The 22,330-nt window shown below is 41.1% G+C and overlaps 1 protein-coding gene across 2 annotated transcripts; it reads left to right on the plus strand.

Annotated features, from left to right (window-relative positions):
* The first annotated feature begins 644 nt into the window (after positions 1-644).
* Positions 645-19,081, plus strand: elf2a (E74-like factor 2a (ets domain transcription factor)). Of its 2 annotated transcripts, none has more exons than XM_033633511.2 (9): positions 645-949; positions 4,599-4,682; positions 4,984-5,272; positions 9,015-9,122; positions 11,481-11,597; positions 11,810-11,893; positions 16,892-17,084; positions 17,194-17,451; positions 17,858-19,081. In XM_033633511.2, exons 2-9 carry the CDS (start codon positions 4,608-4,610, stop codon positions 18,435-18,437), a joined length of 1,704 nt encoding a protein of 567 aa, XP_033489402.2. In that variant the 5' UTR covers positions 645-949; positions 4,599-4,607; the 3' UTR covers positions 18,438-19,081. The 2 variants fall into 2 exon arrangements, with proteins under 2 accessions (XP_033489402.2, XP_033489404.2); XM_033633513.2 differs by having other exon boundaries at positions 648-949; positions 11,484-11,597.
* Positions 19,082-22,330: the final 3,249 nt, after the last annotated feature.

The raw sequence follows: 22,330 nt of genomic DNA on the forward strand, positions 1-22,330 counted from the left end.
CAGGTACAGTCAATGCCAGGCTCAGGACAAACACCATTGTTACCTGGCCGCTCATGAAGCCAGATGAGGGAGACATGATGCTGCTCTGTAGGGTGATGAGGGAGGGGCTGGGGCTCAACTCAAATGCAGCTGTCAGGCACTTTTAATTGAGAGTTCATGCCATGAGCTCAATTTAAAAACTAAAATATACAATTATCAAAAGAAATGGAAAAAAGAAAAAAGGGCACTTATCTAGACGGAGGGTGAAAATGCAGGTGCTTGAGCACCCCCTGGGGGTCTATCTGTGCACGTGCCTGAACAGAAGGAATGATTACAGCAAGCAAAAACTGTTTCCATGTTCATTTGGACACCAAGACAGACATGAAAAAATGTGAATCTGTCCTTTAATAATCATCTCAGTAGCCTTATCAAATGATTGTGAGCTTACGTGTGCCTAAACAATTATTTGATTAATTAATTGCTTATTTTACTTATCCATTTATTGTTATGACTACTGACCTTTGTGTTACTGAACAGTACGTTTTCAGAGTCCATTTGTGATTTTAAGCCACTGGAGGAGTAGTTACAAGCTTACATCTTACCACAAAGTACATACGAGTTTGCGCCCATTGTTGGTGGGGTTTGTCCTCGTGACGTCACGGCGGTCTGTGCTGTGACCCGCTGGAGCCACTGCAGCGAGGAGGCGACGCGCCGGGAAGCTACAGGATAGCAAGACACAAGCTGGAATCAAAACACAACTTCAGGGCCTTCATCCGCCTTCGCCCCTTAGAGTTGGGCACAGGAAGTGAATAGGTGTCTGCAAAGTGGTTTTGTGGGAAGAAGGACGTGCAAACGCTTGTTTATGCGAGCGAAGTAAGCGTTTTGGCCTTGACAGCTTGGCTAACGTTAGGCCCAGCTAGTGCTAACGTTAGCCGTGGAGCTTACTTTTCACAAGCAAAAGCAAAACAAGGTAAGGGGAGGAAACTCACTGCAATAACACATCAGCAGGCTCTGATAGACCACAGCTCCATATACAGACGTCTTAATTTGCCCCACTGGTCAGCCAATGACAGTGTAGTCCCTTAACTATACACTAAATACAGTATATATGTTTGTTAGCTATCTGCTAACTGTTTTCGAGCTCGTAACGTTAATGCTAACCATTGCTATGGTTTTGGGTTGTGGGGATCTCCCTTGTAAAGGAGACTGCTAATTTACTTTTAGTGGCATTGGATAGGTGGCGTTACATTACGAAGTGCATAATGTGAGCGGCAGTAGTAACGTTAGTAAAGTCATCCTAAGTTTGTAGCATAAGCATTAGCTAACGAGTTAGCTGTAGAGTTTGTAGCTGCAGCTACACACTCAGTGAGCTCAGAGACGAGCCAGCCCGCTCAGAAAGTAAACATTAGCCTGAGTGGGTTAACGGTGGTGGCTGTCAGATCTTCAGACACACCAGCCGTGTCTGACACGATGGACACTGCCAGTGTTTTCAGTCACTTTTACCGTTGTAAGTTAGTCGTGCTGGCATTAAGCCAACGGTACAGTTTTCCTCTTTTCATCCGGAATTGCATTTCATGATACATCAGGCAAGTATGCCGAAAACATGTAAAGGATGAACATTAAAAATGCCAATGTATACCCTCTAGTGTTCGTATAAGTACAATATAACAGGATAACAAGCCTCTGAGTCATATAGTTTGAGCAGTATATCACATACGTATCGTTTCAAACTTAAAGGGCTCGTTCACATTTTTTGAAGTGGGGTTGTATGAGGCAATTACCCATAATCAGTGTGTAACTTACAGTAGATATCTCTCAGTATGCCCCTAGTTTGGAGAAACGGCAGTACTGCTGGGGATGGGGGTCAGCAGCCAAAGGTATTCTAGCCACCTAATAAAAGTCCCAACTAAAATAATCAGTATCAGTTTAAATGTTTGCTATATTTAGACTATTTTCACTGTTTTACAAGGCTTCAAACTATCTTTTTTTAGCAGGAGCACTGTAGCCCGTAACTGAAAATTTTAGGAGCACAGGCAGAAAATTTAGGGGCACACCATAAATCGTCCTGCAATGCAATTATTCACATTTTTGGCCATTTTAACTGTGTGTTGTCTACTTTATATTAACATTGGACTGTTTTAATTATTGAAGTATTTAGCATCACAGAGACTTGTGGTCAGTGGGATGTGAGGATTCTTCAAATAACATCTGTACAGATGTGAAGCCCAGACAATATCTGACTGATCTTTAATGAAAGCCGTCGTCTTGTATTTTATTTTCCTCTGAAAATATTAACCTTATTGTCAGACACAATTTATTTAGCTTATGTAGTTGAGGAGACAGGTCTGCTCTGCAGCAGCAAACTGATGAATTATGCTGATTTATATGAGAATTCATGTAAAATGGAGGTTGAATCATATATAAATCACAGGCAGCCTGTGAAGCATTTTAAGAAATTCATCTATCATAATTAAAACAATTGGAGACTGAGAACAAACTGATATGAGTCTGATAATATTTTAATGATTGAAATGTATGTAAGTAACGCCCAATTTATTGAATTATAGTCCTGTCCTTATTTACCAGCATTTCTGTTTTTGAACACGATGGCCTCTTATATAGAGAGGTATTAATAAATTTTTGTTTCGTCACAAAAAAGGCTATACATGGGATTTATGTTTTGTTATCTGTAGGAACAAATGAGCAGGCACAATTCATCGTTTTACAACATGAAAAATAGAACACCTGCAAATTTGCAGGTCACACACAAGCAGAAGTTGTAAAATATACTTGCACTGACTCCAAAAATGGTCGCAAAATACAGTTTGGAGCTCTGCTTTACCTTTTCATCAGCCAGCTTGTTCCATTGATTAAGTTCCCCATCTATGGTTTCTTCAAAGCCCACCAGACATCATTGACAAACAGTAATTTTGGCTCACTGAACACGAGCTGTTGGTCTACCGCTGCCGTGATAAGTTAGTTTGTGGTTTTGTATGACTTTGGTGAATCTGAGGGCGCATTCACACCAGGATAGTTTGGGGGGGGACTCGGTTCCATTGGGCGGGGAATGCCGAAAAATTTCATAGTGCACTTTTTAAAGTGGACCAAGCCACCTGGACAATGTCATGCAGTTACAACAGCTGCTTTATTGGGGGCGGTATCGCCCGTTTCGACCACTGACCAGGAAAAAAAAAAGCATGAGGAAGAAGAAAACCCGGCTCATCAATTGGTCAGGACTGAAAACTGAAATCCATCCCCTTCAGCCAGCTTGGTCACCACAAAAACAATGGAGCAACACCAAATTTATGCAGTCTTTGGGTTTCTGTTTTTACTTTGGTGTTAAAACCTAATAGATTTTCCACAAGAAGCTGCCCACTATGAGTGGTAGGCGAGCAGCATTTTCCAACTTTTTCTTTTTTACCTCTGCTTCTCCTGGTTCGCGCTTTTGGCTTTGTTTTTTTCCTATCCAAAATGCACTGCGCTCTACCTCACTTCCTCTCTTTGGTTCACTTCCTCTCTTTGGTACGCTGGATAGTCCGTTTGCATTTCCCACTGCAAGCGAACTGCACCAGGGTTCCCTTGCAATTGAACTGAGACTCCCAGTTTTCAAGTGGACCAGGGTTCGCTTGTTTGGTCCACACCAGAGTTTGAATGAACGTTCACACCACTCCAAACAAACCAAACTATCCGTGGACGTGAAATCACTTGACGACACCAACTCCCGTGTGTGCTCGATGAGAGAGAAGAGGGAGAGATGTTGTGCTAATGGCAGCAGTAGATCAGCAGCTCCTATGTTTAGAAATGTTAAATCACTGTTTTTCTAAATTGAGTCTGGCTTTGAAGAGAGAGATATAACTGCTTCAGTTTCCTGGCAGAAATCCCTGTGTTGCGGAAAGGTAAAGCAGTGGATTTTCTCGTAATATAGCTTACAGTTGAACTGATATTGATTGTTGTTGTATCGCATTACAGAAAGCTGTCATGAACAGTGTGACGCAGCCTTGTAAGTTCTAAAGGTATTGAAATATCAAAGTGAGTGTTACCTAATGAACACCAGGTCGTGCAAAAGAGTTGAGTGACTTCCCACACATTGTCAATTATAGAACATCAGGCATCAGACTCACAATATTAAACACCAATATATATACATGACTTAATTGCTGTTGCATTATTAGTATTATTAGTATTATCATTGTTAGTATTATTTATCTAGCTGATCGGTTATTGATGGTCTTATTGTCCTAAGGGTTTGAGTCCCTCTTTGTAGGTTGTTTCAGCCTGTGGATCATGAACTCATCGCCTATTGTGTGTTTGGTGCTTGGCGAAAGTCTAGGATTGATAAATTGCAGCTTTTTAAAATTTTCTGACATTGCTATTGAAAAAATACGTCAGTTGTCGGGTTGCTTATAAGCTGAATTAAGCAAAAGAGTGGACTTTGCAGAAGATTTTAGACTGTACAGTGACTTGATGTTCTCTCCTCATAACAAACACCACAACGATACTGGGACTCAGTCATGAGGGGAGCCGTGGGGCTTTCACATGACTCCACCTCCTGCATAAACACACACGCAAACTCACTCCAAATGTCTCCATCCTGACCCCATATACTTTTCTCTTGTTAGGAATGAGTGATGACCTCTGTGGTAGTGTCAGACGGTGGAGGGAACATAGTGGAGTATGTCACCGTGGTGGAGGAGCCCCAGCAGGTAAGCCTAGGAAGTCAACAAAGCCTCTTATGTTGAACAAGTTTTAGTAAAAGATACTGGAAGTTGTGCCAATGATTGCAAAGTCTGTGGAGAAAGAACAGAGTTAATTCAGCTTTTCTCTATGATGGACTTGGGTAAAAGGAAGGTCAGGTTTGATACAACATTCATTAATTTTCTTAGTTTTGTCCATCATTTATATCAGTAAAAATAACATTATACGAATTATAGTAATTGCTGTGATCTGGGAAAACTGTGACCTCACTAAAAATCTCACTTTGTCACATCTTTGCAAATGGTTCAGTGTGAGCAGCAGCCCACTGAGGAGGAGGAAGAGGAGGAGGAAGAAGAAGTGGTCCAGCAGGAAGTCGAGGCGGTGATTGTTGGTGGAGAGGAGGTGGAGGAAGATGTGGAAGAGGAGGAGGGTGTGGTGCTGCAGGAAGAGGGGTGTCCGGCAGTGATCGTGGAGGAGGTCCCCAGTGCCCAGGTGGAGGAGTGCTACTCGGCACAGGTCCTGGTCTATGACGATGAGACGTATCTGATGCAGGACGTGGCTGAGGAGCAGGAGGTGGTTACAGAGGTGGCTGAGAGCGGTAAGGATGAGTTCCCTGGATGTCATTTCTGACTAATAAAAAGTGAATAGATTTATAGAAAATTCTGTCAGTTTTGATTGAGTGGGATTCACCTTAATATTTCTACATAGACTATAATCGAATAAATAAAGGTGATGTTTCAGTAATTCCACTTTTGTTCAGAGCACAGTTTGAATTTTCCCTCCCTGTCCAGTTTTTAGTTAAAACTCCAACTGTCAGGGAGATACCACATGGGGACCACAAGAACTGTTATTGGCTGCTTGGGTTTCTCCTTTATGTGTCTAATGCTGGTAGAGATTGTTCGGGGTGAATTCAACATTCAGCAATTGAAGAGTGACTCAGTATTCTTCTCCTTTTTAGTAGCACTCATCTTGCAAAGACATCTCTGCTGCAAGCCTTCTGCTCACTATGACCCCTGCTCTCTATCACATTGAATAGAACAATATAAATACAGCACCTGCAACAACAGATGTCTCACATTATTATAAAGCAACTCAGACCATCACGGTCACTCTGTACTACAGAGTGATTGAAAGAATGTAAGCACAGTTACTGTGGGAAATATAATGAAAATAAGATAAATCCCCGTCACATATGATGCATCCAGTTGATGTTGTGGTGGTAATATCAACAGGTCTGTAGGTGTGTACAGCAGGCAGGGATAGATGCTAATATTTTTAAGCACTGGCCCCACAGGCAACCAAGCCCCTCATCTTGGTGGCCCAAATATAAAGCTATGTAAAAACAATATCTTAGAGAAGAGGCAATTAAGCATAACTTAACACAGCCTTCATTAATCATCACACTTTAATAAATGAAAAGACATTAACAGAATGAAAATATCTTTCTAAATATAAGGTATATTCTCTTGCAATCTCTTAAATTCACAGTCTATCATTTCTTTGTTATTATTATCTATAGTTGTTAGTGTCATAATTACAACATTAAAATGTGATGTTAAAATGTTAAAAAATAACTTAATTTTAATATGCCCAAAGAAAAAAAAGAAATCACACTAAATGATACACGATTAACATGACTGATTTGAAAATAATCCAGATCATATTTGAGTTAACAGCTGTTTCTTATTGTTTTGTATTGAGTTTATGTAAAGCACTTTGTAATTAGTAACAGCTACAAGCACTGTTTGTTATCAAAGTAAAAGTAACTCAGCAGTATTGTTCAGTACAGACCATTTTACGGTAAAATGTAAACACTAATTGGAAGTGTCTGTAACTCTAACTCAAAAGTATTTTTAATGTTGCCTTTAAACTGTACTCAGCTGAGGTTCTTCAGTAACGTTGGGTTTAGAGCTGCGCCAGACTAAGAATTTTCCTAGTCGATCAATAGTCATCATTTAGGGCCATTAGTTGACTAGTCACCCACATGTTTACAGTATTAATTTAATTATTAAATTATATGTATTTTGGGCAGTGCAACATAATGGTTTGTGTTCAAGGTCTGAGTAAGGACTGCATAAGTAACAGACCGATATTTACGGAAGAAGGGAAAGATATCTGTTGGCTGTGATTGGTTGTTGTGATTGTTATCAGCCAACAGGTGGCAGGTATCTAACTGCTAACTCACTCTTCTTCCAGTGATAGCGGCATGAAGACCCGCTCTGTTGTAGTTGTCATGTGTTTGTCATTTGTTAAGTGATAGTTAAACATACTTACAAAACCACTTTCATCCCAGAGGGGTCCTGCAGGAGATCTCTGTTCATCCCAAACACATTTTCTGTCGTCACCAGGATGATACGGCAACTTAAGTCTCAAGCCTTAGACTAGTACTAGACGTGTACTGTTGGCAGCTTTCGTAGAATGTTGAACTACAGGTAGCAAATAAATGAGGATGTTTGTGGAACTGTAACATTGTCTTGGCAAATGATTGCAGTATGGGGATATTTTTTTATTTAACCTTTATTTCGACAAGTTTTCTCATTTAGACATGCTATCAGGTCTCTCCTATTCTCCAGAGAAACCTGATATAACTTAATGGCCACAGCGGGTCACCTATAGATGATAACTTAGTGGCTCAAGAGTAACATTTTGTGGCCATATTTAATATTGAACCCTGGCAGGGCTTTTGTTAAAGAGAGAGCAAAATGAAAAAGACATTTTCCAAATTTTAATTCCGTGTCCCTGTGTTGGATATTTATTTTTATTTTTTTGTTACATGCTAAATATATGTCAAAAATCATTTAAAGTTTTTTTTTTATATCAAACATCATAATCCTTCTTTCCTCTTGTAATGCGTAAAGATATTTTCTACTGTTGTGAACTTTGGGGTGTTTATATAAATGTAGCCAATGGAATTTGGTGTTGGATGAATAGCTAACCTCGCTCATAAACTAAAACTGCATCATAGGAGGTGTGGGTTCATGACTGGGTGGTGTGTGATGTGCAGCATTTGGGGACATGACCAGCGCTTGGTAGAATGGGAGGCAACACAGAGCTGTTAGTCAGAGCTAAGGAGCCATGAGGGGCTACTGTCAGACTCTTTGTCTCTGCTAACTAGAAACATGTAAAAGAGTAGCCTGAGTTGTAGCCGGCCTAACGTCTCTACATACCTGAAACTCTCTTGTGTGTGTTTCTGTGGGTGTCAGTACATAGCCATAGCCCTGATGTCTGCCCCCAAATATATTGTTAAACTCTGAATACATCACAGCTATCATGTGTTGTGTTTACTGCCACTAAAGAGGAATAATCTCATTCATGTATTACGTTGTCAAAATTTCATATACAGTTTCCCACTGCTTCTAATAGTATAACTTATTATGAATCCAGATCAGTGTTGGTAGACACTGTGCATTCTGTCTGTTATGCTTAATGCCATTATACTTAAAAGTTACAATCTCAAAGATCTCTGTGTGTCCTCTATGGCGGCACTTATGGCAATATGCGGTACTTGCAGGTGTGTCTCATTTCCCAGAGATCCTGATAGTGGCGTCTGTGTGACGTCATCCCTCTCTCCTTTGTTTGTTCAGCAATAGTAGCTGTTGGCTCATGACGTTAGCAGAGACTGACAAAAACAAAAAACAAAAACAGCACGCTGCTTCACACAAAAAAAAGGAAAAAGGACTAATCAATGCTGGGTGATGGAAAACGCATCACAAACTGTGTGTCACTTGAGATTTTTCTCCAGTGTAACCAGACACCCAGTTCATAGTACTGCAAATGCTAGGGCTTTCATCAATAAGCCATAGGCACAATCACCACTGTATTTCTATTTATTTGAAGGAAAATCTTATTTGTTATTACTTTAAGGTCTCATAACAGCTTTATTTCTTTTATTTTGATTGTTGAAATCAGTTTAAATTCAGCTCCATGTACAAATCTGAAAATATCTTTCATTTGACTGTGACAATTTGCACAAGCTTTGTGTCATTCGTATTGATCTCCAGTTAATGGTACCTATTCATAAGACAGAAGTACTTTCTTTTCATTTGAGCTGCTGCTATGTGTACAATAGCAGCACACTGCCCTCTGCTGGCAGGAACAGTGTCTTACTATTGAAACAGGGTTACTGAAAACAGGAAGGGAGGAGCAGACTGTCTCTACAAACCTCAAACAAGGAAGTCACTATTTCAAAATAGTTGAGGTTGCAGCGCTGTTGTGAATGTATTGTTTTCTCAGCAGAAACAGGATCTTTGTGTTGTTGTTTGATTTCACAAACTCTGCTGAGTGAGCATGTGTTGCACAGGTCAGTGTACCGACAGCCTTCTCTTTGCTTCTCTTCTCAGTGGAGATGTCGGGTCATGACATGGTGTGTTTTGACAAAACATTTGAAGCAGCCGAAGCTCTTCTCCACATGGAGTCTCCTGGAGGACTGCACAATGAACGCAACACAGGTAAAACACACTGTCAACACTTCCTCTTCTGTTAAATAGACACAGTAATCTATAAGTCATGTAAACGGTGAACTGCAGGTTGATATGACCATCAATATCTGTTATCTGTGCATCTTAGCTGTTACGTGATTACAGCTGTCAGGAGTTGTATTTATTGTTGATTGAGAGAATACGTATGAGATGAATACAGGAAGTCAGATCAGGTCCAGGCTGTGTCGTTCACCTCTGATTCAGACATACTTTAGCTGTGGCAGTAAAGCATCCAGATCCTAATGCATTTTTGCTATAGATGATGGCCTAAAAACCCACCATCCTGTCTAAATATATGTTATTTGCTGTATAAAATACAGGGTTACCATGGATCCATAAAAAATGCATTTAATCCATCAATCTAAAAATAAGGCCTTAATTGGTATTAAATTGTCTTAAATCAGTATTTCAGAAGTCTTAAGAATACTAAGACATGGGGCGCAGGATTTTATGAAACTTTTTTTCCATTGCATTGTAAAATCTTAAATAAGTAAATTATATATTTTTTTATAATCATTTACCCAATGCCTCTGGCCTTAAAATCACGTAGATCAGAGTAGTGGAACCAACAACACACTTATTTTGTTTCTGACCATGATGCTCAGAGCAGAGGAGCCACTGTCACTTGTGGAGATCCCAGGGGAGAGGGGGTAGCAACACAACTCCACCTAATGGAGGCTTAGAGTGCCCCAGATTCAAACGTCCAAAAACACATAATTGAAACCACAAAATATCTCCATAATGCTCGTCCATAGTGATCCAAGTGTCCTGAAGCCTTGACATAAAAAGTTTTTTGGAAAAAAAGCCTGCAGCTCTAACTGCCTCTACCTCGAGACCGTGAGACATGGGCACCGCGTTCGTGTGTGTTCATGTGCTTTCGCTGGTCTCGCGTGCAAGCACGCACACATGAGGCAGATAGAGCTACAGGCTACAATAAGGCTAAAAACAGAGTTCAAATGACGTTTTTCCAAACAACTTTTTATGTCCGGGCTTCAGGACACTTGGATCACTACGAACGAGCAGAATGGAGATATTTTGTGGTTTCATTTATGTGTTTTTGGACATTTGAATCTGGGACACTGTAAGCCGCCATTAGGTGTTGTGTTGCTACCCCCTCTCCCCTGGGATCTCCGCAAGTGTTGTGAGGACTCTAAAACTTCACCTGAGCCTCCCTCGGCACATGGGTGAGTAGATAATGGTTGAATTTTCGTTTTTAGGTGCACTATCCCTTTAAACTCATTATATGTAGCGCACAGCATGCGCCACCAGAGGTCACTCTCCAGTGTCTACTGATGGAACAGGCAGCTGGGCTAAAAGACACAGTAACTCCAAGTGGTTGAGATTCATTTGCGCCAAATAGCTCAACATTCTGCAAAAATAAATATATTATAAAATTATCATCATGTAACATCAAACGTGAGTTTAACACTACAATTTGTCAAAAACTCATATTTTATTGGGGACCCACATAAATGACCACCTTTGCGTCCTTGAGAGTCTAAACATGGAGAACCTATGAACATCACGTCTAATTATATGTTGACAGTTGTACACTGTGGCTGCTTAATCTGTTGTTATCGTTATGGAGTGAAAAAGCCACATGTATGCACCTGTGCTCTGAGCACATGCACAGTCACTCTTTCTCTGTCGCACAACCACACACTCGCTATGTGAACACTACACTTCTTTTATAACATATGCACCAGACTGTGTCAGCACTCTACACATACAGAATCTAAATGTGTACAGAAAACAAACATTGGCATCACTAGTGATGATACTTAAAGTGACAACCTGATATCTGCATGCTCATGGGTCTCTCTCTCTCTCACACACACACACACACACACACACACACACTGTCACGACCTGGCTCTAAAGCCGTGACCAAAAAAGAGGGAGATGCAGACTGAAGGCAAAATAATGAATCATTTATTTACATAGTAAAAATAATATTAAACTAAGGTAATGATGAGATATGTCAATCAGTAGAATTAATGGTGAAGGTGTGTGTCTACATGAGTGCTGCATGTAGTGTGTGGGGGGTGTTGGAAGTGTGAAAGTAACAAATGCTGTGAGGGAAGAGACCATCTCAGCCAGAGTGAAAGGGTTATAGCCTAAGAGCACTGGGCCCAGTTGCTCCCAACAAGGTCGATCACTCCGCCCACCAGGTAGCCTAGCTGCTGCATTTAAGAAACAGAACACATAATAAATAAGGACACACACACACACACACACACACATACACATATCCTGCATCAGTATTTGATAATGACTCCTGCAGTTCACATGCATCTTAATAAAGAATGTTGTTTTGTTTGACCCCAGCAGAGGATGTGATGATGGAGACGGTGGTGGAGGTGTCTACAGAGTGTGGGCCCATAGAGGAGGAGTCCTTTCCCATCCCTCCTGATTGTGAACCTGCTGCCAAGAGAAAGAGAGGAGGTCAGTGTCACTACATATGACTCTCCAAGGCTCCGTGTAAAAGATGTGGGCTTCATTCACAGTAAAACAATTCTTAGTGCCGGAGGTTACATAGGTTCTTTTGTTTCTCTAAAATCAGTCATTACCTGTTAGTTGCTCAGGGTTTCTGTGCTGAGACCTTAAGCTCTTTGGGCCATAGTAGACTGTGCAATGTGTTTATGTCTTATGTGCAGGTGGACGCAAGCCCAAGACACACCAACCTGCTTCGAATGGATCCTTTGACCTGGGGATCAAGAAAAGACCAAGGGAGGGCAAAGGTTTGTCCCAGCTCTGAAGTCAAATCAGTGCACAAGAACACAACATGCCATATAGACTGTTTAGAGGTGTCTTTTGGCTGCAAGAAAATGACATTGATCCACTTTGAGTTCCAGCCCAGCCACTGGTGCATGTAAACAACATATGAAACACTTAACTGTAGTCCTCCAGCACAGAAATACACACTGTGGGAAATGGAGAAATTAGTTTCAGGACCTTGTTGCTCAGTGGTATGTTGTTCTGCCCGACAAGGTAAAAACTGTTGGTCAGAAATAAAAGTCCACTACTTTCCTAAATTAACAAACCTGAGCAAAGCGTAGATTGCAGTGGTCAAAATAAAGAACTGGATACTGTCGGGGAGACTCCAGGCTCTGTAGTACTTATTTCATTAGCAGTAAGTAAGCTTGTTCAAATTAACTATCACTAGCCAAAATCGTTAGCTTGTTCAAGCGAACGCTTGTCAGCCAACAATCTATAGACAGGGTACCCGCGGATCCTTGAAAAGTCTTAAAAAGTCTTAAATTCATGTATTTAAAAGTAAGCCCTGAAAATGTCTTAAATTCATTAGAAATGTCTTAAATTGGTCTTAAATTCATTACTCAAAGGTCTTAAAATTGTTGCGGAAGGAATATTTAATCTGATTTTCTTTCTTTTCTTTTTTTTTATTCTCGCGGCACTTTTCTGTGAGTGTCCATGCGCACATACACAATGAATCGGTTCGTCGACGGAGGCCTGCGCGCGCGCGCTCTGTGTGAAAAGGGCTTAACGGTGTACGCTGGCCACCTGGCACTCAATATGCTGCTGTAGTGGTTTGTTTTCCAGACATGTGAGTATCTTTGAGCAGTGAAAGTTATTATTTATGACTTTTTACTTGTCGGCAGTGATTTGTTTTCCACAGAGCTCTACGTGCGAGCATTTTACTCGCATTTGCGACTAAAAATAGTTTTGTGCCAGCAAAACAAATCATTCAGCACGCTGTGCGAGTCCAGATTTCAACCAGCAGCAGAAACGAACGGGGTGCGTGCTGCGGCCGTGCTGCCTGCTCTCTCCGGTTTTACGCCAGGCTCGGCTCCTTTCAAAGACTCCTCCGGGGTTTTTTCGGACCTAATTATATTGCGTTTTGCACAGCAGCGACCGGATCTTTGCTCTCAAACCACAAAAAGATGTGATGACACAACAGTCTCCTTCAGTACATTATTCCATGCTTTCTTTTGATTTTCACATTGGCTAGTCATCCTGTTTAATTTGTCTTCTGATTAAATCGGAACCGTTGAAACAAGTTGTAGGAAGCCTCTGCAAGTAATTGGTTGCTGGCAGACACTCTGTGCTGCAATAAAATGGTCAGTAGTGTTGTGCACTGTAGAGCCGATGCGCTGCTGGTTCTGCTGGCCTGAATAGAATATAATGTCTATAGCCTTACTGTTGTGTGTACAGCCTTTATAGACTGAGCTGAGTAGTGATGCGCGGGTCGACCCATAACCCACGGGACCCGCAAATGGACCTGCGGGTCGGGCAGCAGTGATCGTCTGTTAAATCGGTCTGTAAATGATATTTTGACATTATTATTATTATAATCTATTAATCTATAATCTATTACTGTCATGGCATCCGAAGGTACTGATGCGTTGAGCAGGTGACAGTCCGCGGTCGTTTTCAAAACACACTTGTGTCACACGCTCCAAAATAAACTTGTTGAAACTTGAAACAATTTATTGTACAAAACGGGGGAAACAAACGTTGACAAAAACAGTTCTATAATTCATATTAAATTCAAAACATAACAAAAAAACAGCTACAAGTTAGAGGGAATAGTGATAAAGTGGTAAAACTTGGCATTGATCCACAGCCTCAGACGGATGCGCTCAAGCGTGCCGTGCACACAAGCTCAGTTGGTAGGCTATACTATATTTTCACATTTCTAACAATGGAATTTAAAAGTTTTGATTTTTATTGATAACCTGCATTTACCAACAACAAAAAGACTACATTTAGCACCAGAAAAATATGTAGTTAAAAAAAAAATTAATTAAAAAAATAAGTAAATAAAAAAACGAATATCGAATACCAAATTTTCATAACGAATACCTACCCATAGAAACGAATATTCGAATATCTGAATATTTGGGTACAGCCCTACCAGCTACAGAGAAATCCGACCCCAGGTCCAGTAGCCTAATTTCCTCTTCGTTGGTGTCATGACTGCCCAGTAGTACCTGGACAGCCAAGCTGTGGCAGCACACAGGTATGTGGCGTGTCAGAGGAGAAACGAGGCGTTCACATTTCTCTCTTTGTGGCAGGTAACGGTCCACAAACCTCACCGCACTTAAGGGACTGTTCTTTACTTGTCAGGGGAGGAGGGTGGCTGGTTGATTTTTATTTTACTTATTTATTTAATTTCAATCCCCCCTATGTTAATCACTTATTGATGCTGTTTTTGAAGTATGAATAAGTCAATAAGTAATTTATTCCATTGAAATATTATTGATGTATTATAGAAAAGTTATTTATCTTTTTATAAATGACAAAAGGCACATCTGCCTCATTTTTGCTGTGATATCATGATACTACTCAGAACCGTGATACTTTCACTGGTATTGTACCGTGGGTCCCAGTTTTGGTACCGTGACAACACTAGATGTCATAACCATTCCATTCGAAGTTGCGCAGTGAAGTGGCTCTGGTGCCGCTTAAAAAAGTGTTTCTCCCCCACTTCTAATTTTACAAATTAAGCACTGGTTATAGTACAGCGGGATCCCCCAACCATCGCTTATATTTATAGTTTTTTCAGTCTTAAATTCCATTCAAGGTGGCATTAAAAAGGTCTTAAAAAGTCTTAAATTTAACTTACTGAAACCTGCAGATACCCTGATAGAGGTAGGGAGGGAGGAGCATTTGTGTTTGTGTGTGTTGTGTGTCTGTATTGTCATTTGTATTCTCCAGGAAATCGTGAAATGAGTGCTACAGACCCTGGAGTTCTCTGCAATGGTCTTTTTTTTTTTTTTTTTGTTTGACAGCTGCTTTGTGCTGGTTCCTTACTTTAGGGAAGCAGTGGACTCCTATGTCTGACATCAGGTTTGTACCTTGTGGAAGGGAACAACCTACCGTTGAACAGCAAAGTCCTAAAACTAATTTCACCATTTCCCTCAGTGTGTACTGCTGTTCAACATTTCATATGCTGTTAACATGTAGTAGGCTAGTGGTTAGACCAGAAGTCTGAGGGGAACATGTCTCACCGTTTCCTCACAACTGAAAAACGGTCTTTATTGACCTGTGGTTTCAATTCTATGTTGATGATCCTGCTCTGTAAGATGGAGTTAAAGATACAGGAATATATGAGAAAATCTAAATATCCATACCTGATAAAGTTTGGAAAAAACATCCTTTTAATCACTTAGGCTGTAACAACCTTTAATATAAGCCTTTTTCACTCATGAAAAACTTTTTTATTAAAGATAATTGCTTCAAAAGCCTTTTTATTATTTATTATACAGCAATTAGTTCCGACCGAGCATTTTGATTGGACAGGAGTCATTTCACGAGTGCTGATATACAGTATAACAGCACTGGGACTTTTCACTACGCGTGTATCACTCCACTTTACAGGTGCTCTGAGCAGTTATTTATGCTAATTAGTAATTAGCCGCAAAATGCAACATATTACCACAAATAACATTTGAGTTGAATAACTAATGGTCAGAAAAGGAGAAAGGGACAGAAAGAAGTCTGATTACTTCACTGTGAATCTCCAGGTATGCTCATATATATGGCCAGGTATGTTCTTATCTGCTCATTCGACACCAGAAGACGACTCAACATACTGATTAAGCTGTGACTCATCAGCATCACATGTATTTCACCAATGCGGCTGTCAACAGACTTACTGTATTTCACTGGTTGCAAAATAATTGGAAACACTCAGATGCAGCCTACATGATACACAGCAGCTGGTCTCTGGTAATGTGTCTGATTGACTTACACAAAGTGGCAAGCTAGTGTGTTGTTTTGTGTGTTGCTTGGCAACAGCCCAGTCCCGGTCCAGTTGTAGAACTATTTGTGTTGGCGGACCCAAATGAATCATTAAATAAACAAACAAATCATAACCCGTTGCTGCTTTATGCTGTTGATAAATGGCATGTTTAGAACTGTTGCAATAAAGCAATATCACACCCGAGGTCGTGCTGTTGTACTGTAGCAGCACAGCTGTGGTCACAACAGCACGACCTCGGGTGTGATATTACTTAATTCAAGTTTCTTGCCAAAACTAAATTTTAGAAGATTACATTTAACGCACCATGAGACCATTATAATTTACCTTTGCATAATACTCATTTTTATACTCATTTTTATTGAATAGAACTTGAACGCAGCAAAATGTAGTTCAATGCAACCTCTGTTGGCTGTTAGTTGTGGCCACCTGCTGCTTACAGCTAGCGTTTACTAGCTCTCCTCCTGACGATTTTAACATGGCATTGTTCTTCACAACGTATCAGGGAAAAATAGTGCATTCCCCGACATGTTGATCGTCAGTTTACTGCGTCCTTTTGTTTCTATTGTCCCCTTGATTGATCCCCTTATTGTTGATGTGACACAACAGGAAAACATTAATCACTGCTACTGGTGAATGTCATCTTATCTGCCGATAGGATGATGGCAGTCAACAAGGCGAATATCAGCAGATAGCGATGTGCAGCCGATTAGTTTGTGCATCCCTATCATGTAATAAAAATGTTAGCACATTTACGTGTTTCTGTATTCACTTGATGCTTTGGCTCGTGTTCAGTAGTTTGGTGTCTGTGAATATCAGTTATCATAGTCATTTGTTTTGTCAAGGTTTATAAAACGTTCCATTATCGAAAAAGCTCACACTTCCCGTGAAGTGCTGTCGGAGAACTTACTTGCCCCTGAGGACCCTGCCCCACCAGTGCATTGATACATCACTGAAGGGATATATGTGATACAGAGCTTCTGGATTTCATGATGATGTGCTTTGTGTCATCAAGGCAACACCACCTATCTGTGGGAGTTCCTGCTAGAGCTGCTGCAGGATAAAAACACCTGTCCCCGGTACATCAAGTGGATGCAGAGGGAGAAGGGCATCTTCAAACTGGTGGACTCCAAGGCTGTGTCCAAACTGTGGGGGAAACACAAGAACAAGCCCGACATGAACTACGAGACCATGGGCAGAGCCCTGAGGTCAGCCTGTCCTCTCCACAAACACAGAACCCTTTGTAGTCCTAAGCATACCGGTCTGTCTAATATATAACACAGCTGTGATAATATCTGTGTGTGTGTGTGTGTTTAGGTATTACTACCAGCGTGGCATCCTGGCTAAAGTGGAGGGACAGCGACTGGCCTACCAGTTTAAAGACATGCCCAAGAACATCCGTGTGATTGATGATGAGGAGGATGGAGAGGAGCTGGAGGATGGTGAGGGCGTGGTTTCTTCTAGCCAGCACCCGGCTCACCAGCATGGCCCCTCCAGCCTGAGCACAAACTCCCCCGCCGCTACCCAGCCTCAGCAGACCTATGTTACTGTCATCCCCAGCAACGCCGCCACCAGGTCGCTATTCACAGTTTCTCATAATGTGTCACAGTTTAGTATTTCTATATATAACATGTCTTCTGGGAGGTCCTTCACACATGACATCACTCATCCAAGGTAACAAGAAACTAGAAAGCCAAAATAATCCTCTTCTCATCCAGCTAACTTGGTTTTTAAAAGCCAATTGGACGATTGATATGTATTCTTTGATGTGGCTGTCTTAAATAACAGTTTAATCTTACTTTGGAATAAAGGGAATATAGGAAGACAATTTAAATGCTATCATCTGATTGGCTGAGTGCTGGTCATGTAATTGCTGTTAGTAAAACTCAACAAACTACATATGAATTGGTCTGTTCTTAAGTTTTTATTTTATATCCTTATTTTATCATCCCCATAATTCTCCCTGCTCTTTCTCCTGCAGGCCCATCCGAGCCATGCCAGTGGTCATGACCAACTCGCTCGGTCAGGTGACGTTAAACTCCTCCTCCATCCTCACCACCACCACAGGAGTGCCAGTAACGGTGGCCAACGCCTCCGCCAGCGCTCCCCCAAAACTGGTCATCCAGGCTCTGCCCACCATGCTGCCTGCCGGCTCCAAAGCAGGAGAGAAGATCACCATCATTACCATCCCAGCCAACCAGCTGGCCACGCTCATGCAGGCCAACCCATCAGGCCAGGTCACGCAGCTCATCCAGGCTAAACCTGTTGCTACACAGTTAGCGCACACAACCGCTAAACCGGCCACCACCACCCCTACGGTCCAGCTAACAGCAGGCCGGCACACGCCGCAGCTCATTCTGGCTAAACCGGCAGCAGTGGCTCAGCCACTGCCGCAGCTCTCTGTGCAGGTCAGCCAGCCTCATCCTGCACCACCCAAAACCCCCACCCAGCTCCCGAAGCCCCCCAGCAGTCAGCCCGAAGTGGCACAATCAGAGGCAGCAGCAGAGGCTCCGCCCCCCTCCAGCCCACCAGCAGCATCAGCAGAAACCACCTCATCCTGAGTGCTCCGCCCTGAGCTGGGGCCCCCAGGGGGGACAGGGAGTGACTGTGGACACTGCTGAGGAAGTGCAGGACACATCCTACCCCCCACACCCCCATCACAGATCAGAGTTGCTCTCTGATTGGCTCAGACAGTCAGCCTGCTCTTACTATGGAGCTACTGAAGCCCCACAAAGGATTAAAGGGACTGTTGTAAAAACACACACACACACACACACACACACACACACACTCACACTCACCGATCCTCGGGAGCTCAGAAGATGTGGGCAGCCTTAGACTGTAAATGAAATAACTCCTTTTTGTAATCAAACGTAATATAAAAAGCCTGAGCGGACTTTGTTGTAAACAGAAATGTAAAAAGCATTTTTTGATACTCAGCAGGTATGTATCAGTCCACACGTAGTTTGAATTCATGTCTTTGTTTCCTCTTCTGTTTCAGTCTGCAGAGTTCTGTTACTCCACAGCACTGTTTTTTACTGTTCATAAAAAGGGAGTGAAAGGATGTCTGCGTCCAGATTTGAGAACTAAATGGTGTGCTCCACATCTGAAGTATAATATACTATTTTTTTCTTGTACTATCAGTGTATTGAAGTAGATTTTACTGAAATATGTATTATAAAAAACAAACAAATGTGAATCAAAAGTGACTCCAGTTGTCTTATTCAGCTATCTGAAACATGAAATGCTAAATAATGATTTAGTGGCCTTTTAAAAGAAATACTGAAGCTTGGTCAGGCCACAGAGAGGCGCTGAGCAGACCTCCTGTATGCAGATCAGCTGTTGGCTGGGAGATGATTATCACTGCTTACCTTGATATTTTTCAGGTTTGTAAATGCAGAAACTGAGTAGAAGAGTAGTCACTCAACAGGTTAAGATTTAAAGTATTTCACAATGTGCAACATCCTAAATGGCTCCATGAAACATTGAAATGGTTTTGTCGGCACAGGAAACAGTGAGAATGTAAAGGAAAATCACCAACACTTGTTTTATATGTAGAAAGAACCAAAGTGGAAAACTTTGTACACTCACTAGTGCACGGGAAGTGGAGATCACCAGAGGCCATAGTGATATGTTAACATCACTATGCTTAAGTTAGGATACAATATTATTTTGATTTTAGATGTTTTGCGATATGCTGAGTATTGCAATACCATGCACAATTAATTACTTTTTTTTCACTGCAAATTATGTCCCAGAAGGAAAACTTTGTCAACATCTGTTTTATATAAGAAAGTTTTCAGTCTGTTCATCTTACCACAGTCATTTTTATTGCAGCAAGATATATCGAGTTGACAGAAAAAGCAGTAGGGTTTATTATTCTTCTAACTACCAAAAGTTTAATTTGTATTTGCAATATTACTAATTTATATAACAGAAGAATCAACACATCCCCGAGCCAGTCTGTGACCCCAGGAATCAGCACGCCTGGGGCCCCGCCCCTGTGCTGCCTGGCACAGTGCACTGCACCCTGATTCATGTCCTTGTGGGTGGGGGGCCCAGGGCGGTGACTCCATGTTAATTAACTTGGCTGAGCCTGGGTCCCCCATGAGGAACTGGAAGGCTGAGCTGAGGGACATCTGGGGTGCTTTGCTTGGCCTGCTGCCCCTGTGACCTCACACAGGATAACACATTTTTTTTGTAGAAAAACACAGAACAAACCTAAATGTGAAGGGGATTGTGTTTGTTGCAGCAGTTAGTGATCTCATTGAAAATAGGAATTTTGAATATAAAATGTGGTTTATCACACTTTCATTTACAATTTTATTGGTTATAGTAAAACTGTAATGTGATTATTTTACGAATTATGCATGACTAACTGACTGATATTTTTAAAATTAACATTGTAATCCCACAGTGCTCCAAAGTACCTCTTGGGGTACCCGTAGTCCCATTTCAGAAACACTGTCATGCAGGGACTGTGAGATAACGCCACATGAGACAACACATGAACACATACAAATGAAGATCTTCACCATACTGACATCTCACATTTAGAAAGCACAACCCTGATTCTAAAAAAGTTGGGACGTTGTGTATAACATGAATAAAAACAGAGTGCGATGATTTGCAAATCTTTTTTTATCCATGCTCAATTGACTATAGTACAAAGACCAAATATTTTGGTAATATACACTCATTCTGAATTTGATGTCTGCAACACATTCCATAAAAGTTGGGACGGGCAACAAAAGACTGGGAAAGTTGTGCAGTGCTTAAAAAATACCTGTTAAGAACATTCTGCAGGTGAACAGGTAACAGATTATAGTATCATCAGTAGGTATGAAAGGAACATCTTGAAAGGGTTACTTGTTCACAAGCAGGGATGGTCACTTTGTGAAAAAAAAATGTGTGGACAAACAGCTGAACAATTTACTAATGTTTCTCAACACAGTCACAGGGAATTTAGGGATTTTTACCATCTACAATCTATAATATCGTAAAAAGATTCAGAGAATGTGGAAAAATGTTTTGGTCTTTCTGATCCCACTGAGATTGACAAAAACAAAACACACACATAAAAAAAGAAAATTATGTTGAGTTGCATTTTATTCCAACATTCATTCCAATTTTGCTGTATTGCAGCTTATTTCTATTCCTTGCATGTTCCCAAATGTACTGTCCCAGTCCAAGTCCTATACTTAGATTTACCTACATATAGATTAAAATGTATCTGACACAGTGAAATAACAGCTGAAGCTACATGAATATGACAAACCTTATTTTCCACAAGCTACTTTATCCACAGACTGAAGGTCCTGATGCAAAATTATTGGTTTACAGTGGCATGAAACAGTTTGGGCACCCCTGGTCCAAATTTCTCTTACTGTGAATAGTTAAGTAAGTAGAAAATGAACTGATCCCCAAAAGGTATGAAGTCAAAGATGAAACATGCTTTTTAACATTTTAGGTAACATTATTGTATTAATTTTTGTTCTGTACAGTTTTAGAGTGAAAAAAAGGAAAGGAGCACCATGCAAAAGTTTGGGCACTCCAAGATATTTGAGCTTTCAGACAATTTTTACCAGGATCTCAGACCATAATTAGTTTGTTAGGGCACTGGCTTATTCACAGTCATTGTTAGGAAAGGCCAGGTGATGCAAATTTGAAAGCTTTATGAATACTCTGACTCTTGAAACCTTGTCCCAACAATCCGCAGCCATGGACTCCTCTACACAGCCGGCTAGCACTCTGGAAACTAAAATAACTGATGCCCACAAAGCAGGAGAAGGTTATGAGAAGATAGCAAAGTGTTTTCAGGTAGCTGTTTCGTCAGTTCATAATGTAATTAAGAAATGGCAGTTAACAGGAACTGTGGAGGTCAAGCTGAGGTCTGGAAGACCCAGAAAACTTTGAGAAAGAGCTGCTTGTATGATTGCTAGAAAGGCAAATCAAACCCCTGTTTGACTGCAAAAGACCTGCAGGAAGATTTATCAGACTCTGGAGTGGTGGTGCACTGTTCTACTGTGCAGCGACACCTGTACAAATATGACCTTCATGGAAGAGTCATCAGAAGAAAACTTTTCCTGTGTCCTCACAAAATCTAGCGTCAGAAGTTTGCAAAGGAACATCTAAAGAAGCCTGAAGCGTTTTGGAAACAAGTCCTGTGGACTGATGAAGTTAAAAGAACTGAAGACTCTTAGCTGGCTACAAAAAGTGTTTAGAAGCTGTGATACTTGCCAAAGGGTCGCTGGATCTGAGTCCATTAGGATGCTCTCCTCTTGTCTATCATTCCTGTGTGTTTTCTTTCACATATGTGTGAATGCTGTGCCTTTGTATGGTGTATATTAAGTTCCCTTCATTTAAACAAAATGGCCCAAACCAGAAAAAAACAGCCCCAGATGAGAGCACACATAACTGCACAGAGGTGTCCACATTCTTTGGCCACAGAATG

Source organism: Epinephelus lanceolatus, chromosome 7 (assembly GCF_041903045.1).
Source record: "Epinephelus lanceolatus isolate andai-2023 chromosome 7, ASM4190304v1, whole genome shotgun sequence".
Taxonomy (NCBI): Eukaryota; Metazoa; Chordata; class Actinopteri; order Perciformes; family Serranidae; genus Epinephelus; species Epinephelus lanceolatus.

Coding starts and splice junctions, on each gene's coding strand:
- elf2a (XM_033633511.2), top strand. CDS start 4,608: ATGACCTCTGTGGTAGTGTCAGACGGTGGAGGGAACATAGTGGAGTAT. Junction 4,683..4,983: donor TGGTGGAGGAGCCCCAGCAG/GTAAGCCTAGGA, acceptor CAAATGGTTCAG/TGTGAGCAGCAGCCCACTGA. Junction 11,894..16,891: donor AAGACCAAGGGAGGGCAAAG/GTTTGTCCCAGC, acceptor TGTGTCATCAAG/GCAACACCACCTATCTGTGG.